Source organism: Atta colombica, unplaced genomic scaffold (assembly GCF_001594045.1).
Source record: "Atta colombica isolate Treedump-2 unplaced genomic scaffold, Acol1.0 scaffold41, whole genome shotgun sequence".
Classification (NCBI taxonomy): domain Eukaryota; kingdom Metazoa; phylum Arthropoda; class Insecta; order Hymenoptera; family Formicidae; genus Atta; species Atta colombica.
The window spans coordinates 1,516,662-1,538,108 of NW_017259520.1; the positions used below are offsets into that span (position 1 = coordinate 1,516,662).

At 32.7% G+C, this 21,447-nt stretch overlaps 1 protein-coding gene across 1 annotated transcript in view; it reads left to right on the forward strand.

Annotated features, from left to right (window-relative positions):
- The window catches only part of LOC108691157 (glutamate receptor ionotropic, kainate 2-like), a 105,274-nt gene that overhangs the window by 66,574 nt on the left and 17,253 nt on the right, over positions 1 to 21,447 (forward strand). The window contains exons 7-9 of the mRNA XM_018198813.1: positions 12,632 to 12,733; positions 12,830 to 12,931; positions 13,337 to 13,540. Coding sequence (XP_018054302.1) covers positions 12,632 to 12,733; positions 12,830 to 12,931; positions 13,337 to 13,540 — 408 coding nt within the window. The remainder of the gene's footprint in view (positions 1 to 12,631; positions 12,734 to 12,829; positions 12,932 to 13,336; positions 13,541 to 21,447) is intronic.

Genomic DNA, 21,447 nt, shown 5'->3' on the forward strand with positions numbered 1-21,447 from the left:
ACAATAGAATTATTCATAAGCTTGAAGCAATGTATATGATTTTATTATTAATATTACGTTAAAAATTTTAAAAATTATTTCGTTCTATGGCGGAAATGAATGAAATAGTAAATTAATGGTTTTTATGTTCATCAATGTCTCGTGAGACAAGGAAGCCGCGTTGACGGCTCAATTACTTGCACGTGACTCTAGAAGCAATGATCTTCCTTAAGTGATTAGAATATCCATTCTTCGCGCCATTGCCCTAAGCCGTTCTGTGACGGCTCTTAAATCCTCTAGGATTTAGATAATGCTCGCTCGGACGCATCGTAACGTGCCGGATTTGCTGGAACGTGGATACTGTCGGGTCAAATTGCTCTCATTCTACTTGCTCGTGCGTAATAGGCGGTATAACGCGATTAATATCGTTCATAAAAGCGCTTGTCGAGCGGTCTGAAGAGATTACCTACGCTGTAACGCGCTCGGCTACTTAGTACTTTGTATGTTGGACGCACTCATCTCGAGGCCATACATTATTTAATCGTTATGTACTGAGTTTATTTCACGCAGTGAATATTAACTTCTAAAAGAATGAAAAGATGTAGAGTCCAGCGGAATAACGTAGTAGTGAAACAATACCTTCGTGTTAACGATTTACACGGATTTTCCAGTGACTGTCGTCGTTCTACCTCGCTAAGAACGCCATAAATGTAATTAACGTGAGCGCGAACATTATTTTACGTGTTTGCGTCGTCGAGAGCAGGATTTTTTTTTTTCACATAACGCGAAATAATTTCCTTCAAGATTTTTTTTCTTCTTTAAGATTCGTAAAAAATTATGTATATATAAATTAGTCAAAGAAACATGTAAGTATAGATATTAGAAATACTTTTTAGATTGCAGTTCATTCATACGATTTAAATAATTAAGAATAAGCATTCATAACATATAGAAGTCTAGCTCGTATGCAAGAATTAACATTTTATATTCCCTGATTCTTTTTCAGTTAATATAGAAGATGGTCAATTTATACTATTGATGTTTTTACACTCGTATTTATGACTTTTGCACTCGTTTTGCAATGCTAATGACAGCTGGCGTTTTAGTTAGATAATATTTGGAGATGCGCCAGGGTTTTGCCATTGCGCGGTCACTCGCTGTTATTAACAATACCCAGCGCGTACAATAGTCGATATTCAATTCCAGAACAACTCGCGCGTACACGAACGACATCGCCGTCAAATCCTGCCGGCGTATCAGATTCTATAGCGGATGTAGCACGCGCAAAACGATAAAATTGCCTTTTTGCGTGACATTCCTTAATAGATTTTTTTCTGTTGACTCGGCGACATCCGCTAACGCCGTTGCTGTACTTTACGACATTCCCGACACCTGAAACGAGTTTTTATAACGTATATACGTATGATCCAATACATTGGCCTCTGAAAAACATTGATATATATTGGCGATTGTCGAGAAGAAAGATATGATATAATCAAGATTGTGAGTTTAATAGGTAAAAGAGTTTAAAAAAATTTTCATCGTAAATATATGTATGTAAATCATTTTTATTTTAATTTTAATCAGATTTTATTCTTTCTTTGTAATGAGCAAATACTTCTTTGTTCTCGCAAGAGATATATAATATTATATTTTATTATATTATTGTTAAAAAGTATATTTACCCCTTCGACGAAGAGGTAAAGTTTTCATCTTTTGAATTTTAGTATAGATTTTTAGATTAATCTGAACTGTACAAAAATCTGAAAAAATTCTTATTTAACTAAATAATGACAATTTTATTGATCTGAGCTGGGTCTTAATAATTAAATAATATTTTGGTGTGAATTTATATACATATCCTATTCTGCAATTTGCAAAATCGTTTTTAGTTTTCAAACGCAATCATACATCGAACTGAGGTATTAATATCTTAAATTCTTATACTGTGAAAACTTTAATAGACTTTTATCATAAAAATTAGATTGTTATTTTTATTATTATAATAGTTGGATTTTATTTACTTATTTTTTCAGATTTATAAATTTATCTAGAATTCACAATAAAAAACTTCATTATACTTTTAAAGTTTGATCGGTAAAAAATTAAATATTGTTTTAACAATGATATATTATACAATTATACACGATTCTCTTGCGAGAACAAATTCAAAAAAATAAATATTCACTCATTACTTAAAAGAATAAAATTAAATTGAAATTAAAATGAATTATATTAAATTATATAGTATTAATTATATAGTATTAAAAATTATATTAAAATGAAAATAAATTTACATATCTGTGACGGAAATTTTATACATTTTTTTATTAAAATCCTCACAGTCTTCTGATGACACATATTTCTTAATTTTTTAACTACTTAACTAATGACAGACATTTTAATTTTATTACAACATACTTTAAAAATTACAATCAATAACTGCCAGTTTACATTTTCCAAATAATATTATTGATTGCAAGATGCGTGAATGAGAATTCGAAAGTCGATTTCAAAAAAATATTTCTAGTTTGTACAAACGTTTCCAAAAAAACGAATGATGTTATCAAGGATTTGTTCCTCCGAATGTGGACGATAGTCGTACCTTGGCAGCGAGAAATGTCCCAGGGCGAAGCTCAGAATTGCCGCGCGGTATAACCGAGTTAGTTTCTGCTCCCTAATAGGGCATCTCAGCATTCTGCTAAATCCTTGCCAGAACGGCATTATGCTTCCAGCCGAGTGGCTTAATTGAACCGAACGAGAAATAATTGCTGTAGCAAAGCTCGCGCGCGAGATATGGTGTCGCGCGAATGGGAAATGCTTCCGACCGAGTCGTTTCCATTAGCAATAATCTTCCAAATCCTACGAAGATATGGACATTAAATTATCGGGAACGAAAAGAGGACGCATCTGAAGGATTCTGAAACTATTTCGAATAGTTACATTTAAAAAATTTCTGATAGATACGGATAATATTATAATATGATATGAAATGATATGAATATTAGTATTGTCTAATCGTCCAACACGATTAAAGCGATTATTTAACAATAATGATTTCACGATGTATCATCTACAAGCCATTACAGTATCGACATCCCGCCAATCAACGTCCTGTCTGGATGTTAATTATACTGCCAATGGAATTGACACTACGGTAATTTCTCACTAGAGATCACGTTCGCGAGACTGACATTCGCCAATAACAGTTTCTCCGCGCAAACACCGTTATTCAAGTAGCATAATTAGGGATGTAATTAAGGTATTTACTTTGGGAACGAGCAAGCGAGCACGAAGAATTGTATAATAGTAAAGCGCAACAGCAAACGAGCTTCCTTGTTTTTTATCACAACCGGAAACACAATGAGACATCACCGTGGAGGAGGAGTCGCTGTGGGAAGGAAAGCGCTTGATTAATCACGGAAGCACGAGAAGACTGAAAGCACGAAGACAAGATTACACCGTGGTGAGGATCCGCTGACTTTTCCCCTAATTAAACGTTCGCAGATAAGCCGCGCTCCTGCAGTTTATACGCTTAGCATCAACGCAAGACCGTTGTCCACGAAGAGGAGCAAAAACGTGCATCTAGCAGATGTATTCAGGAAGAACAGGAAGGACGTTGTTAAATAATTTATTGCATGATTTAAAGACTCGTTCTACCGAACACAGCCATTAACTTTTCGACTACACTCCCTATTACAGGCTAAAGGCAAATCGGTGCCTAATATCGCGTGACTAACATCTAAACTATAATGATGTACCACGTACTCGTCTATATAGTTGCCTTACAACCTGTTGAATACGGAATTGCTTGCGTCAAAATTTATGACATGGTAGAACTGCGTGATAAATTACCTAACCCACTTTGGAGACTCTGAAATAGTCAATGCTTCAAGTTCACCTTTCGGTTGATTAAATGCGTTGGCCTTAATTAAATTACGCCGAATTCTATGAATGAAAATTATATATGATGAATCTCCGTAATATCGCAATGTGATATCAATTTCAGCCGCGTACCATCTCCGTTTTTGCGCCAGTGAGAAATACTGACGACATATATATTTCAAATACGCAGCGCACCGCAAACTTACTTCTACCTCTAAAAAAAAGCGTGATTAAGGATGCCGCGGTAATTAGATGTTCACGTTCGGACGGTTTACCGTTTAATTCAGTCGTGGTCTTTCATACGACCGTAATGCTTTTTAAAGGTCGTTTACGGCCTTCCTGCATCCCGACGGCCATTCCTGTCAGGAACATTGAAAGTTGTCCTTCGTTGTTTCACGACTTGGTCCAAGTTCGTAGCTTTAACTAGGGCAGAGACGGGTCCATTAATTTACGGCCGTACTTTGTTATCCCTAGTTCCATTTTCAATTCCGTAAGAACTGTGCGCTCGCTAGAATAAGCTGACACCGAACGACATTTTAATTAATCCATCCTTATTCGCAGAAAAAAAACATAAAATTTGTGAACGAAGATCTTAGTATTAGTAAAAGCAATGCAGATTTAATTTAAAAAATGCTGAATGATACTTGTTACTAATAAAATTATATATTTGCGTATTGAATAAAAGACAGATATATGTGTATATAAAATAGTTATTGGACAAGGATTGAAAGTTGTAAATAATAAATATAGAAAAATCCATAACAGAACTAAAGCCTGCGCGTCAATATTTCACTGTTTGCAAAATCGATATATGCAATAGAATTTATTTATTGTGTATTGGAGCTTTTTCTCTTAGATTGATATTTATATGTACGACTAAATATTGATACCATTAAAAATGACTCTATTTTGATTGTTTGTATGATTTCTATTCCCAACGTCAATATGTGAAAATATATTTCAAATACTCTGTTATTATTATCAATATACGACTGTGATAAAAAGAGTTATTAGAGTTTTAATTCTGTTTGTAAATACCGTAGAAAAAGTTTTGGCTTTTTGATTACATAACAAAAAATTCACCTTTAGGGATAAAACAATTAACTTTCCATTTTTTTGTTCATTTTTTATAAGCGTTCATTTTTTGTAAGCATTTTATACAGCCAAGCTCGATTGATTTCTATCTTGTCTGCGAGACAATTCTATCGTATCTGCTATCCCATCGATCTTCTTTAATTTTCAAATGGATCTGCCGGAAATCTTAAATCGCTCAAGGAGATTGAAAGTAATCCTTACCTTAAAAGATCAACGCCCGTTTGCAACTTTCTTGAGTCATTTCACTCTAGGACTATTTGAATGATTCGAATTCATGAAATCGAGTATTTCAAAGTGTCGAGAGAGATTCTCGTCGCACCAATTATTTTTCAATGTAACGTATCATTTGGTATTACAAACCATTGCTTTCTAAAGTAACATAAATCTTTGTTATCGAAATTTTGGCTTTATTCGATTGCACTCAATATAACGGTACCGAGAATTATTTAATAAATTACGAATTTTCCGGAGTGTGCAATGCATAATCGTATATCCGGGACATTACAGCTATATCGAAATTCGAGCATTGAATATACGAAAATCATACGCCATGTACATATCGAATAATTTGTTCCAAATGTTCTGTCACACGGAATTTAATCGTTGAACATTTTAAAAAGCATATTGAAAACGAGAAGTCGTAATTGGCTCAATTTCCAATAATGTTTATTAATTGAAGAACAGTCAAATTGAATTTTATATATAATTATAAGTGCGCGCGCGCGCGCGCGCGTGTGTGTGTGTGTGTGTGTGTGTGTGTGTGTGTGTGGGTGGGTGTAGTAAAATATTGAAATGCTATTAAATTATAAGTTTATAAAATATCTTTATTAATACGAACGTTTCGACTTTTTTTTAAGCCGATTTTTTTTTAATCTTCAGCATATATCTCTTTTTTATTGAAATATTTCATTACTTGGTAATATTTCAATAATATTTCAATAAAAAACTACGTTGAAGATGGCTTAAAAAAAAGTCGAAACGTTCGTATTAATAAAGATATTTTACAAACTTATTACTCAGTTTTATTGAACAGATATACGCTAAATCTAACTGGGTTTTGCTCTCAAATGCATCTCACATCTAAATAGTGTTTGATTACGAGAGCTTTTGTCAAATTAAATATTTTGATATTTTTATATTTTTATTAAATTATATGTGTATTACATTTAATAACTATTAAATATATTAAATATACAATTTAATAGTTTTATATGATGTAAAATAAATTATTAAAGAAAACAGTTGTATCCCTTTATCAAAGTGATATAATTAACCTCTTATTAATTAAAAATCGTAATTCTGAATATCTTTTTCAAAATAATAATATTAAATAATATTAAATAATAATATTAAATAGCAGTAATAATAGATAATAATATAATATTATAGATAACATGAAACGTATAGAACAAATTATTATCAGTTCTGTACATTTCTTGAATTTTTCCTGATTTTGCAAGATCGCATGCATCTTACAATTAGTGAAGCTTTTCATCTAATAACTTTTCGCAACTGCAAATATGCACTTCATCTTCAAAACGAAGTTTGGCAAAAGAGAGAGAAAAAAACGAGAGAGAGAGAGAGAGAGAGAGAGAGAGAGAGAGAGAGAGAGAGAGAGAGTTATCTTGGTATGTACATGATTGAAGTATAAGTGTCTAAATTTAGCGATATGATGATTTTCCTCGCTCCACGCCCGGATCCTTGCCTTCAGATCCAGAGAAATTTCAACTTTTCTTATTAGATGAATACTTGCTTACCTGCTACTTTCTATATCTTCGTGTAATCTTCATCTCTTTTTTCGAGATAAATATTCGTTTTCATTTCACGTACAAATAAGACAAGTAAATAACGTCATACATAAAGCATTAAATTTTTATACTATTAATTAAAAATGTTCTATCTTGTATTATCATGTACGTGATATTCCATGCTTTGAACTTCAGATAGAAAGAAAAAAAATTTCTCCGCGCGAAAGAAAAATGAACGATTTTCTACAGGGCAACAGTCGTGACTTTTTTACAAGTCCAACGAGAAAGCTCAACCTGTCGCCATGACATTGAGGAAAAGTGTTAAGTTACACACATATATATGTGTGTGCGTGCGTGCGTGCATTCGTGCGTGCATGTGTGTACACACACACACACACCACACACACACACACACACACACACACACATATTGTTTTCTCTCTCTTTAGAGAGAGAGAGAGAGAGAGAGAGAGAGAGAGAGAGAGAGAGAGAGAGAGAGAGAGAGAGAGAGAGAGAAAGAATGTTTACTAACTGCCGGTCCAGCCAAGTTCGTTCTTTTCTATACTGTTATTTCTTTTTCTTGCTACTTCTTATTCTTGTCGCGATTTACGAGAGTAAGCTTTCTCTCCAAACTTTATTTTTGAGTACGGGAGAATTTAATCCATTTTCATTACAAAAGTAAATGCATTAATCAAGCAAAGTTAAGTACAGTATTGACAATTAGAGTTGCACATATAGGTGAATATGTAAAACGATGGGTACGTATTGCGTAACCTATGGTTACTGATTACTTCGAAAATGTACCACACAACATTCCGCTTGTTCGACAATAACTTCATTGTAGTAACAAAGTTCAGCCGCGAATAATTTACTAATGGGATTGTTTCAACCATTCGTGTGAATCTACAACTATTGTTCAATGAATCGCAACATTATAAAGGCATTGGTATATCGGGACATACAATAATTAATTACACTTACGAGCTTGTTCGTTTAATTAAATGTCAATTACGCGGCTTGCATGTATCTTAAAAGGAAACAAACGATATCTTGATATAATTTATTACTATCGTCCGAATAGAATTTCTAAGATACGTTAAAATTCCTTTTCCTAGCGTTCTCATTTCACTGAATATAGCGTTTCCGTTTTTGCTGCTTGATATGAAATCTGTTTGCCGGTCGTGCCATCACGTGTTCTATACATGAAACTAAAATGTGCTACGAGATTCGTGCCGGTGCGACGCGTTTCGCTTTTAAGACGGCTTCTCATATTCCGCTCGCGTGGCCAAGATATATGCGGCACGACGCGAGACTCGCGAAGAGCGCACAATGATAAAAGTCTTCGTCGTTGCATCACGTCCGTCCATGAAAGGAGATTTTCTCTTGGACAAAAGGAGTGTCTCTCGTAATGACAATTTACAATTATCCCGATGCTCCGACGAACAATTGTCGGCGCAGTTGCTCCGCGACGTTTCCTCGTCGCTGAAGGAAAGCACTTTCGGATTTGAGTCACGCTCGACAATCCGTGATAACTTCCGCTTTGGCTTTAATTAGACTTGCCGCAGGAATGACTGCGGATAGCAGCTACAGAAGATAGCGCGCTAAATTTACTGATCATTCATTCCGGCTGTCCTCGCGGCCCACCTGAATTTTGATCGGTGACAAAAGGAATTAAAGCTGTTGGATGAGGATTTTATAACAGCTTTATTAAAATAACGAGACGAGTAGATAAAAGTTTAGTCTTCAAAAAATCACATTTGTCATTTAATATTTAATAAATCCATCAGTAGATGACAAATTAAATTGATAAAATAAATTAAACCATAAAATTAAATCATAAAATTCTAAAATATGTAAAATATACATAATTTCCAAATCGACTTTATATTTATTTTTATTATGCAACATGATCATACGAATTTTATATAATTTTCTTTATTTTTGAAGTCATCCAAGATTTCAGATTTTCTCTCAACAAGTTGCAATATTTTATTAGCAAAGAGAATCAAAATCTTAAATCAATTAAAGAAAGAACAGCTTTGTAATGCTATCTATAAGTGCATATACAGATTCAATTTAACAATTTCATATTTAGCAACAGTTAAATCTTCTATTTATTTGAAACAATTTGTAATTCTCGAAAATAAAATATGAAGATTTACCGTATACAGAGAAATATGATGACATTATTTATTAAATCTGTTTTATTAATTTATTATGAACATGTTTAAATGCGCGTGAAGCGGTATTTAGTAGACGCGGTTTGCGAACTGTCATAACATTTTACATTTACATTCATTTATGCAATAGCATAATTTACATGTTATGAATATTTTATGAGGGCACTGGTGTAATATATTTAAAACATGCGATGTTGCTAATTTAGTACAATGTCGCTTTTCATACGTTAATTTCACACTTTATGGTTCCGCGCTGACGAAAAATCTGGTGGACAGTCAACTCGGCTGCATTCACGGAAAATATAAAACTAATGCAAAAGAATGTGGCCAAGATAAATGTGGTGCGATGTATATATGATGTTTTAGTGTGTTGGAGTATTAATTATGCCTCACGTAACTTTTAAGTTAACCTAGAGCACATTTTAGAAGAACATTAATGGTTTTGTTTTAAAAGGAAGATGAATATTATGCTATAATTATTTCTTGCCTTCTTGTTAAAAAAAAACATTGTGAGCATTGTGTGACAATAGAAATGAGAAATTTCTCTTGACGAAAGTTGCTGCTTAATGAGGTAATCAAACTTTAGGTTTAAGTTTGCTCTGCTCCATTTCATTTTCCTGTTTTCTGTTCATTCTATTCTTGCATTACCTAGCAGAAATGAAACGTTATCAAAAAATTCTCCTCTCTCTCTCTCTCTCTCTCTTTCGTATTATCATTTTTCACAAATATTATTTATTCAAGCTTCCATGTTTTTTATCATACATCAGCGTTGAGAATTCAGCATACGAAGAATTCAGTTATAAAGGATTAAATATATTTTTGTTTTATTTTACTGGGACTTTACTCGCAAATCGGAAAAGGTGAATCGACGATTAGATGGGACGATTTTTACAGCCGAGAGAATAAACTGAAATACATTTCTTTTATCCGGCATTATTTGTTTTTTGAATTTTATTGCCAGATACATCCTACATAGTATATAATCCCAAGAACATCAATAAAATCTCTATTTAAAATCTAGTTTTTAATATTTGAAAATCTAATATAAACTGTATTAATGATGAAAAATTGGATCGTAAAGAAAGTAATATTTGCAAGTAATATTAAACCGTGTGCGTATATTTCTTTACGTAACCATTTTCCAATTTTTTTCTTTTTACAGTCCGAGCTCTTATATTTTAATTCTTTGCGGTTCATAGCAAACGTATTATATCGAATATATAGAAAAATAAAAATATAAAGAACATCAATAAAATCTCTGTATAGTTTTTAATATTTGTTTTTAATATTTGAAAATCTAATATAAACTGTATTAATGATGAAAAATTGGATCATAAAGAAAGTAATATTTGCAACATTATTAAACCGTAGGTATATATTTCTTTAGCCATTTTCCAATTTTTTTTTCTTTTTACAGTCCAAACTCTTATATTTTAATTCTTTGCGGTTCATAGCAAACGTATGGTTATATTGAATGTATGGTTATATCGAATGTATAGAAAAATAAAAATATAAAAGGATATTCCATCATTTAAGTGCTATAAAAAAATTGTGCTTCCTCGATTTTGTAACAAAAAATGTTATTCCACAGAAAGATATGACAATAAAGATTTTAAAATATTGTACTATATGATAAATATTTGATTTTTGAAGTGCAAGCCTTTATTGGTTGTCGGAAAACATTTATATATAAACAATCTAAATCATCGTTTAATATATGAAACATTATAAAAATCGATCAACTTTTTAGATTAATTCACCTTATTTCGCAAATAATAATATTCCTTATTTCGGGAAAATTATGCTTTATTTTTAACGATAATTATTAGAAATAGTTTTGCTGAAGAATCTAAAAACTTAAACACAAAATAATTATGTAGGACACTCAAGCTGTTTACTAAGATATCAAAACTTTTAATAACATTACTTATCGTGCTTGAGCGTCGTACACTGTCAAATTATGTATGTTATGTATATGTGATTCGCGCTAATGTTAGCAAACGTTGGCTATATCGTCTAAAGGCGTGTATCTCTTTAAGAAGTGCATGATTTCCGCTAAAACTATACGTTTCCATCTAATCTTCATCCTTTTTCCTTGCCAATATCCTGTTACTTTCTTAATATCGCTTAATGGTCTCGCAGATTTCGCATTTTATCGGAAGCTGGCGAATATGACCTACCGCTCATGTCTGAATAGCCTACGAGTGGCGTAAAATCTTCAAGAAGGAGCTTTAACTTTACGAGATTCGCGCCCACGTAAACGGTAACGACTTTCTAAGTGCGAAAATTTTTAAAGCAACTAGGAAAATTTCTGAGCCCGTAATACGGCTACTAGCTGTTAGCCAAACTATTGTATGACGAGTTTTGTCTTCGCGCTGATGTGCGCCGAAATTGAGAAATTTATGCCAGCGATGCGATCCATCTTGCATCACATTTTAATGCAGTTCACAATTTATATGGAGCTAGAAAATCTTCTCGTTTAGGTTAACTTACCATTATCTCTTCGGATAATAATAAGTGCTAGGGAAACAACATACTTGGATACTCAATTAACTAGAATGTTTATAACTTTCTTAAAAATAAAAATATTGTAAAAAAGTTCTTTTTTCAATCGAAAACGCCAAACATTAGATATCAAGAAAATATATATTGTTATTAAAAAATCAAAATTTCCAATAAACCTCGTGAAAACTGACACAGGAACATGTTAATATATTATTCGAAATTAAATACAAACGTTTCGGTTTAGATCTTTTTTAGCATAATACTGACAAGTTAGCCACTACAAATAGCAATTTTGCTTTACAATAAACTATATATAAAATTAATTGAAAACTTATATTAGTAGCGACGAGATGACAAAGCAGAGCGCAAATAAGAATGTGTATAATACAAGATGTGTGAACTTGTAAAAGGTCATCGAATGGATAAACATGTTTATATACTAAATTAATAAATAGATAAAACAAATAAAACGTAGAAGTATCAAGATTTTATAAAAAGTATTTAATGGATTTAAAAGGTCCATATCATTTTGTACATTTAATTTTTTTTGTAAATTTATTGAAAAGTTATTAGCTACTATATCCTTAGCTTTATCTTCCTTCTTCCCTATTTGTATCACGTATACAGTGTATAGAAAGTGAATCCTTAAGAGAAGCAGCTCAGTATCAGATTACTTCCTGTCTTGATGAAGTGAACTGTAATATTCACGAAACTTTGGCATTTAACGATGTATCAACATACAGGAAAAAATTCGTAAGTTTCTTTGCGCAGCTTCCTTAAAAATTAAACAATGGAAAAAGCATTGAAAAACATTGGAAAAAAGAGAATATCATAGTGTGTTCATAGTGACGCTGAAGAATTATAATAATACAACGCAGTCAAAGGTCTTATCTCACTTTACGGTCATAGTACTAGAATAAAGTAATTCTTCTTTCTAACCTTTCTTGCCTTTAAAATTGTCTCTATATTGCTGCATTTAAACTTTAGATTACGGTATCTTGAATCGAATTTCATTTATCAATTGAAATAAATGGGACTGAATAAATGGGATTGAATAGACAACTGCAATTACTGTCATTGGAGCATTTTATATACATGCTCTACAAAATGTTTATTCTTTCAAGTTCTGCTGAACCGTCGCGTTGAATCGAGCGCGAAATAAGGTTGATGAACTCAAGCATGTAACATATGTAAGAGAGCACTCTCACAAACGCGAATCCGCAATGGTTTTTGTTGCAGGTCGAGATGAAAGGAATCTCTGGACCTATTGAATTTAAAGAAGGCCGTAGAATTCAGTTTAAATTGGATCTACTGAAACTGAAACAACATTCACTTGTTAAGGTACGTCATGGCCTTACTCTAAGCAAAACTCTAAGAAGCGTGTTAGAAGAACGCGAATATCAAATGAGTATATAATAAAATTATATATGAAACTAGGTCGGCGAGTGGCGTCCCGGCGCCGGCGTCAACGTTACAGACACTGCGGCCTTTTTCGAGCCTAACATCGGGAACGTCACTCTGATTGTGATTACTATACTGGTGAGTTTTCATCAAATCTGCATTTTGTTGCGCAATAACTTTGTTCTGTCTTTTATATAAATCTACGCACGGCTTTATTGTAAAATTATACGACATTTGGACGCAGCTAAAAGGAATATATTCAAATATATTCATAATCATTTCTGCTTTCTAAAAAAAAGGGAAGATATCGCAAGGCGAGGTAGATTGCCGCATAATGCTGGCTGTTTTATTGTTTCAACTCCGATACCGCCGTACCACCCATTTTGGAAGAACGAGTCGAGCGAAAAACGCGCGATAACCGTTGAAAGTTCTTCGATATGGTCGGCGCCAACATGTCTCGTCATAAATCCGCGTTATACCGCGGCGGTCTCAAAGCGCTTTTCGTTATTCTTGCATGAATCCCAATTCGCTCGTCGGACGCAGGAGACGCCGTATGTGATGATGCATCACGAAAAGAACTACACCGGGAACTCGCGATTTTACGGTTTTTGCATGGACCTTCTGGCAGCGGTGGCGAGGGAGGTAGGCTTTTCGTACCGATTGGAGCTGGTACCGGATAGGAAGTATGGCGCACGAGACCCGGAGACCGGCGAATGGAATGGCATCGTACGAGAGCTTATGCGACATGTATGATTTGGTTTGTTCGTTTCATTTCTCACATCTCCCTTTAGTACACGATCCTGAACACTCGCTCACGTATATCGCTAGAGTCTTTGGAGAAATCTCTTGTTGGTCTATTTACTTTGATTATTTACTTTGAATAGCCAAGGCAAGTTTTATAGGTAACCTTGTTACCTATAATCACAAATTACATATCACAAATTAGAGTAAATATACCCATACTGTTTGTATTGATAACTGCAAATTATTACACGGTTCGACAATATGTTTTGATCAATTAATACGAGGTTGTACTACTGTAAATGTTCTCTTGCTAGTAATTTAATACTCCACTAATGTTTTGACGGTCTAATTTGTAATCGCATTAATGGTAGAAATGTAAATGTATTAACGTTGTTTATAAAAGTTTACTTTAGTTTGTATAAATATTAGGTGTGGGAAAAAGTTCGTGGCGTTTTTTTAATACCATCTAACGGGAAAAACGCCACGAACTTTTTCCCACATAAACGTAAGTAATAAAATGATTCTATTCTCTGTTATCCTATATTTTTTTAATCCAATATTTTGAATTTAATTATAATTTAATTTGTGCATTTAGTTGCAACAATTCTATGCTTGACTTGCTAGTTAAATTTGTTCTTTTAATAACTCATTATGATCAATTATTCTGATATTTATCATATTGTAGAATAAAAGCTGTCCTTATAAAAATAAATCACAACGATTTGTATAATACGTAATTTTGCACGGCGTTAACAACTCGCAAATGTCAGTCAATAAAGATAAAAAATAAGATCGTAAAATGATTGCAAATTGTTTAGTATAAATATTGCAGAATCATGGGATGCACTAACAATGTCAATCAATTACATGTTTCAATTAGTATACTTTTACTGAGCCTACATGTATAATCATACATATAACGACATATAACTTCACATGAAATTTTCATTTGAAACAATAATTATTTTTTCCCTAATATTATTTATTATTATTTTCTACAAAGATTTTTGAAAGATTTTTTGATAAATGTGAAAGATGAAAATGATAGCTTATATGAAATGTATCATTTAATATATGTCTATTTTCAAATAATGAAATAACATTTCTTGATTATTTGTATTTGACAACTCGTATAACTTGAATACAAATTTCTCCTTTAAAGCAAATTTATTTAGACGAGGGAGACGACGCCGTATTGATTTATTGAAGCCAAATGATATTAAATATCAAAATGAAATGAAGGATGAGTCAATAAGAGTCAACGCGAAAGTAAATGTGCAATAATACAATATATTTAGTCAGTTATATAGTAAATTACTTAAATAAAAACATTATGATTTTCAACACATGTCGAAATGAAATTAAAATAAACAATGAAGTAGTCAAAATGTGAAACAACAGATCATAGATTAAATAAAATGGAAATTGCACGTCTATGTTAAATTGAAAGTTGTATCAAAAAATAGAACTGTGTAACTAAAGTCCAGTTTTATTTAATATTTCACAGTGGCTATTGCTTTATTATTTATTGCAATTTTATTTTAACCCATGTTTTCTGTCGTTTAAATATATCTTATGTATTATATATTGAAAAAATTCCATAATTAGGATTGAAACGTATGCGTTTTTATTTAATTTACTACGAGTAATAATTGATTAAATATATTGTTATTATTGCACACTGATATCCGCATCGGCTTTTATTGGATCATCTTTCCTTCATTTTATTTTTATTTAGTCTTAGAGCTATACATTTAATTTATGACTCGAGTCATCGATATTAAATCTAATCTATCGATATTAAATTAATATTTAGAATTATCTATAATTTATTTATTTATCTATAATTATCTATAATTTAGAATTATCTATAATTAAAAATTGCAAAAGCTCTCTTTATTTAGATATAAAAATTAACGTACGACTAATGTTCTTGTATACCATGTTTTTTTTCTTAATTAAAAATAAGAGATAGAATGTGAAATGTACTTTATTTACGATGAATATCAATTATGCACGAAAATAAATGGGAATTTATACTTCTCGTACGAACTAACAGTATTACACTACAGTAACTACAGTATTTCATAAATTCTGTAATATCATGATGAAATTTGGCATTTATTAAAACATAATATTAAATTTATTAAAACACAGTATACAAATTTAATGAAACTGTATGTACGTCACATATAGGAGAGCAATTTTCTTTTACGTATTTACTAAAGTAACATAAAATCGAAAGATTATATCGACAGAAAATGGAAAGATTTATGAATTTCTTACTTACTTTGATCAATTATTTCTTATAAATTCGAAAATTTTCTTCTCTAACTATATTTGAAATCTTTAATAATTACATATTTCATCGATATTTGCGTGTGTCGCTTTATATCTGCGGTCGCATTGAAATTTGCCTCTTCTCTTTAAATCTTTTATGCTCTTACGACTTTTCGCTTCACGTACTTTTTCGCTCTATTCAAAAGACTCATGCATTATTCAAAGAAGAGTTAAAAGTGGCCTTACAGCCTCCATTAAGTTGGCTTAAATTAATTTTATATCTCAATTTTATATCTTCTGTCTTCTAGATTGCATAAAACGAATTTTAACACTTTCACGAGAGTGCCATATTAAGTAATTATTCATAAATGCGCTGACCGTTTAATCCGTCTCTTCTTAATCTACGCGTATGATAAGTTAAGTGCAGATTTTTGTTACGCGATATATTCTTTATGTTGAAATCTATGATAAATATTTGCTGTACCATTCATCCAGCAAGAAATAATTTCTCACTAAGACTTTTATCTTTAGCTATGCAATGCTAATTTTTCATCTTTGTTTTCATGCGCATATTCGCGCAGCTTATTTGGATTAAATCTTATGTTTGAATTTTTTTTCAAGCTCTTTCCATGCATATGTATACATACATATGCATGATAATTTTTTTACAAACGAATGTAAAACCTCAAACAGCATGCATACACAAACAATACACACAAAATGAAACACGTATGTTCTCGTCTCTTTCATTTTTTTTTTCTTTAAGAATCCTCTGTCATAAAAGTAGTAATATTAAATAACGAGGATAAAAATATTAACAGCTTAAAACATTATAAAATATGTTGTATATAAATGTTGAATCTGAACGGATTAGCACGCTCCCTTTTTCCGTTTTTCTTTTTTTCTAACGCCGCTTTTCAACGCGGCTTAATTAATGCGTGCCAAATGCATTCTCTATATAGTCTGCAATATGCAGTTAATCCGGTCGAAATTCTCATATGCGGCTCGTAAATACCAAATCTACTCGACATACCCTCTAATTAAATCTCTCACGTTTCCGTCGTGCGGCAGTCACCGGCCTCGTTTTCATCTAAAATGGCGGAAAGCTTCATGAAGTGAAGCTACTTTATTGCATTTCAAGAAGCCGATTTGAATTTAAATTTAAATCTAGACCCCGCGCATAGACTTCCAACTCTCCATGTCTGAATATACGACGACCGTGCGATAACGCTCTACAGGAGAGCATCTTTTTGTCTATATTTTCACTCGTTCGTGGTGAAGATAATATTTGTCCGGTGGAACGAAAGTTTCTCCCTCGTTGCACGTTCGTCTCTTTCGTACGTTTGCAATTATCGAAATTCTTCGGATAATTTTTCTCGTTCTCGTTTTTCTGTATTATTCGCCGGCGTTACTTCTAATTCGATCGAGTATTCGTATCAACGTTTTATCAGGTGATTTAATTCACCATTTCTGCATGCGAGAATCTATACATCTCGATCTTGATAAAAAAAATTTTTTGTTTCTTATTTTTTAATGGCGATGCTAGATATCGTAGACGTTTTTTATCATGTGCGAAAGACAAGAAAAGTTATTCACTATTAAATTATTGTGTAAAATTAATTATGATAAAAGTAAAGAAATCTGTTAATCAAAAATTAGATACGTATTACTAAATTTTTCACGATCGGACGATGCATTTAATATGATTAGTAAAATTATACAAATGACACATTTATCTTGAATGTTATTTACTAGTAAAATAATAATCTAAGACATTACTCATGAGATTTATTTGGCAAGCTATTGTCTAGTTGGCGTAATATCACGCACGTTAATTGGCCTTCTCGCACCTGAGTCTCCGAGGCCTACGACGTGTAGTTACGCTTGCAGAGCACATCTCGTGGGAGTGTTGAACGTAATAGTCTATCGAAGAGTAATCCATTTAGCTGGTAATCAGCATCGAGAGAACCATCGAACGTCCACGTCGAGGCAAGTGCATTCGCCATGCCCGGTATGTCGTCGTAAATACCAATTAAAGCTGTCCATACTGTTACAGATACATGCACGACTCGCTATCACACGTGGTATCCCGGTATTCTTTGGTTATACGATGGCCGTAAACTTTTATGCGAAATTCTTAAATACTATTTTAGAGGCGAAAAAGCATGTATAATTTTTAGTCGACGTAATGCACTTCGCTGCACGTTTGCGATGTAACTAACAGAATATTTATGCACCGAATCTTTAAATCTTTGTGCATATTTTTATACATATATGAAATCAGAAAGTTGGGTCATAATGTACATATCGAATCAAAATGATAACAAATAACTTCACTTTGCTCTCTAAATAGTAACATGTTTTAAAAAAGATAAATTATAGAATATTAGTTACATCTTATTAAATACCTTAAAGATTTTATATCAAAAATGTTCATTGATGGTAAACTAAAAGCTGCTTTATTGGCTGCCTGGAAGGATTTATTTATGAAAAGAGGCGCAGAGGCCTCATAGTTGATGCTTTTCCGAAGCATTTTAAGCTTGTATCAAAGTTAAAGGTGGCTATTTTGAATATTAATTGTATTTTGTTGGTAATTTAATAGGATGTAACTAATACTCCAGAGTTTGTTTTTCTGTATAGGAGTTATCGCTTGTTGGCATTATATTCTGTATATTTAAAACGAAAGAAACAATGGAAAAGTTATCGAATTTATCATAAAGACAACTTATACCTGTATCAATTTCTTCACTTCATTATCAAAAATTGATTACAATGTAGCATGTTTGTATTTTATTTACTACAAAGAAAATATATAGTGTACAGAATCGTATTTCCTGGCATAAAAATGTAAAAAAAGATTCTTTATTATATTGATTAGTTGTTTAAAGTCTAATGTCGAAATTGTGAAAATTGTGCCACTGAACTCCGATCTCCCCTAATTTTATTTGATACTCACAAAACTTTGTAATCAAACTTTTTTGTAAGATTGTATATATTCTTACAATATAAAATATTTTTCATTTATTCAATTTACCATTCACTTAAGTAAGTGAGTTTATCAGTCTAATTTTATAACACGATTATAAGAAAATGCGTTCATCTATTATTCATTAATTAAATCTGTAATGCGTACTTCTCGGCGAAAGAGCTAAAGCGACGCACCAAAATTTCCCTAATCTTCTCGAACCGAGACTGAAGTTATGAAACTTGATTTCTACCAATCCTTACTCAAAAGATTTACATTCAGTCCGTATAAAATTCCCATGACGCAAACATGCGCTTTATCGTTTCGCGGAACATTGTTGTTGACCATATCGATAGTTCTAGCGCGGATAGTAGCATCTTGTGAAAAAGATATAGGATAACAAAATGGGCGGGAGAACTGGCGACCGGAGACTAACGTAAAGATAGGAAAGATAGAAAGAGAGAAAAGAATTGCGAGCGAAATCCTATAGCAAAGGGAGACGAAGCGAAAAACGGTAGCTCCTTTTTATGATCCCCGTAGGAGCAGCCGTATGTAATGCTGAAGAGCGAGGGGAATTTCAGCGGAAACATGCGTTACGAAGGCTTCTGCATCGACTTGCTGAAGAAGATAGCGCACATGGTGGGCTTCACCTACAGGATTGAACTCGTGCCGGATGGCAAGTATGGCGTTTACGATTACGAGACCGGCGAGTGGAACGGAATAGTTCGCCAACTGATGGATAAGGTGAGTGTGTGCGATATGCGTCCGTGTGCATTGCTGCAGTTCCATTCGAATTATCTCAGAGACGTACACAGCCTACTGGAATCAAAGGAAATTGAATCGTCCGCTTATATAAACTATGGCGATTGTCAGAAATAATTTTCGATTTTTCTTCTTTGAAATAATTAAAATGCTCCATGTATTTGTATGTAAATCTCTTCCGAGTATCTTATTTATTGTTAATAAACGTTCATGAAAAATTCTTGTAGTTACCAGATAAGGGAACTTTCAGAGGGAGAGGATGCTGACGCGTACATTATACGATGGTATAATTTATATGTTACGGAAGCATACATTGTGCGGTCTACTATACTGGAGGTTGTTGATTCTCAGCGTCGTGAGACAGTTTGATAGTCAGTGATAGATATAACAAAGGGTAGTTAAGCGAATTTCAACAGAGATAGGGACCAAGTATCGGCGTTTAAGAGGAAATGTGATTCTTGAGCGATATGGGTAATGTCACTCGTACAAGCATTAACCTGCCAATCCCAAGAAATCCTATAGAAACATACTACATAAACCGAGGATGTTGAGTTTTGGCTATTTTTTAGCAAAAATAAAAGTTTTGAGATATTACAAATTATACATAATATTAAATATAAAATATATAAAATTTATCATAATATAAAAAATATAAAATCTTAGGTACTTAACAATTTGTTATCAATAAATAATATTAGATTTATTGTCTTTGATATATCACAACTTTTCTCATCTTCCTGATGTTTTCCTAAGATAAACGGTACTTCATTGTACTTAAGTAAGTTAAATCTAATTAATATGTGCGATATCGTCAAATTTTCTCAGAAAAGGGAAAAAACTTTTTTTCAATTTAACAAAAATTTCTTGATTAATCAAATAATGTAGCAAAAAAAATATTCTCTTAAAAACGTGATCGAATGTCGTTTTTGTCATTTTCGTTTTAAAATCACCTTTTTTGAGTTATATTGTATGATTATCCCAAAAAATTATTTAAAATAATTTTTTATAAAAATTTAACTATAATTTATAGTAATTGCAACTATTTTTATGGTAATAATATAATTAGAGTCTCATTTTCTATTGCTAACTGTATATATTTGTTAATAAAATTATATATACAATTATCATTATTAACATAACAGCAGTAATAATTATAATAATATGTAATTATAATTATCAAAAATTTTTCTCTCAATGCCGGAAATAGTCAAAACGTAACACTCTCCTTTACTTTTATCGTATGAATTATCGCACCGATTACGATTTAGGTCAAAGGTTCTCCTGTTCGCATCTCCCCACATGTACATGAGCGCGCATTAATCATGCAAATTGATGGCCGCACACGCAGGATTACCTACGAACGACATGGCGTGATATGCCGCGATGATAGAGGAAGCCATGCCATTTTGCTAGTGATAGGCTCGAGCGAATCGCCGCCGTGCACTTCGCTTGCGTTAAACGCATAGGCTTAGACGCTTTGGGTGCCGCTCGCTTTTGCAATTCAAATCACGAATAGGTGCGAGATGAGAGCCATATATACGGGTGACACCGCGTCTGTACCAGGAAAGCATGAAACTAGCCCGCGCATCGTCGCCCGCCGACTATGTCTACATTTCAGAGGAAGGTATTATACATCGCACGCGCACAGACGATTGATTAAGTGCCGTATACGCGCGCAATTCCGTTCCGCAATTCTACCGAATTTCAATATTTCGCTGACGGTTGTAGCAGATGCAACGACAACTATGCACAACGCCGTGATAACAATGTCAATGCACACACAATTCCTCCACGACAGGCACCGTGCAAAGATAGCGCAGTGGAAAAGAGAGCTCGGAGTTACAGGTAATCCTTGTGCTGGAGTTAAACCCATCATGTATCATCATATATATATATATATATA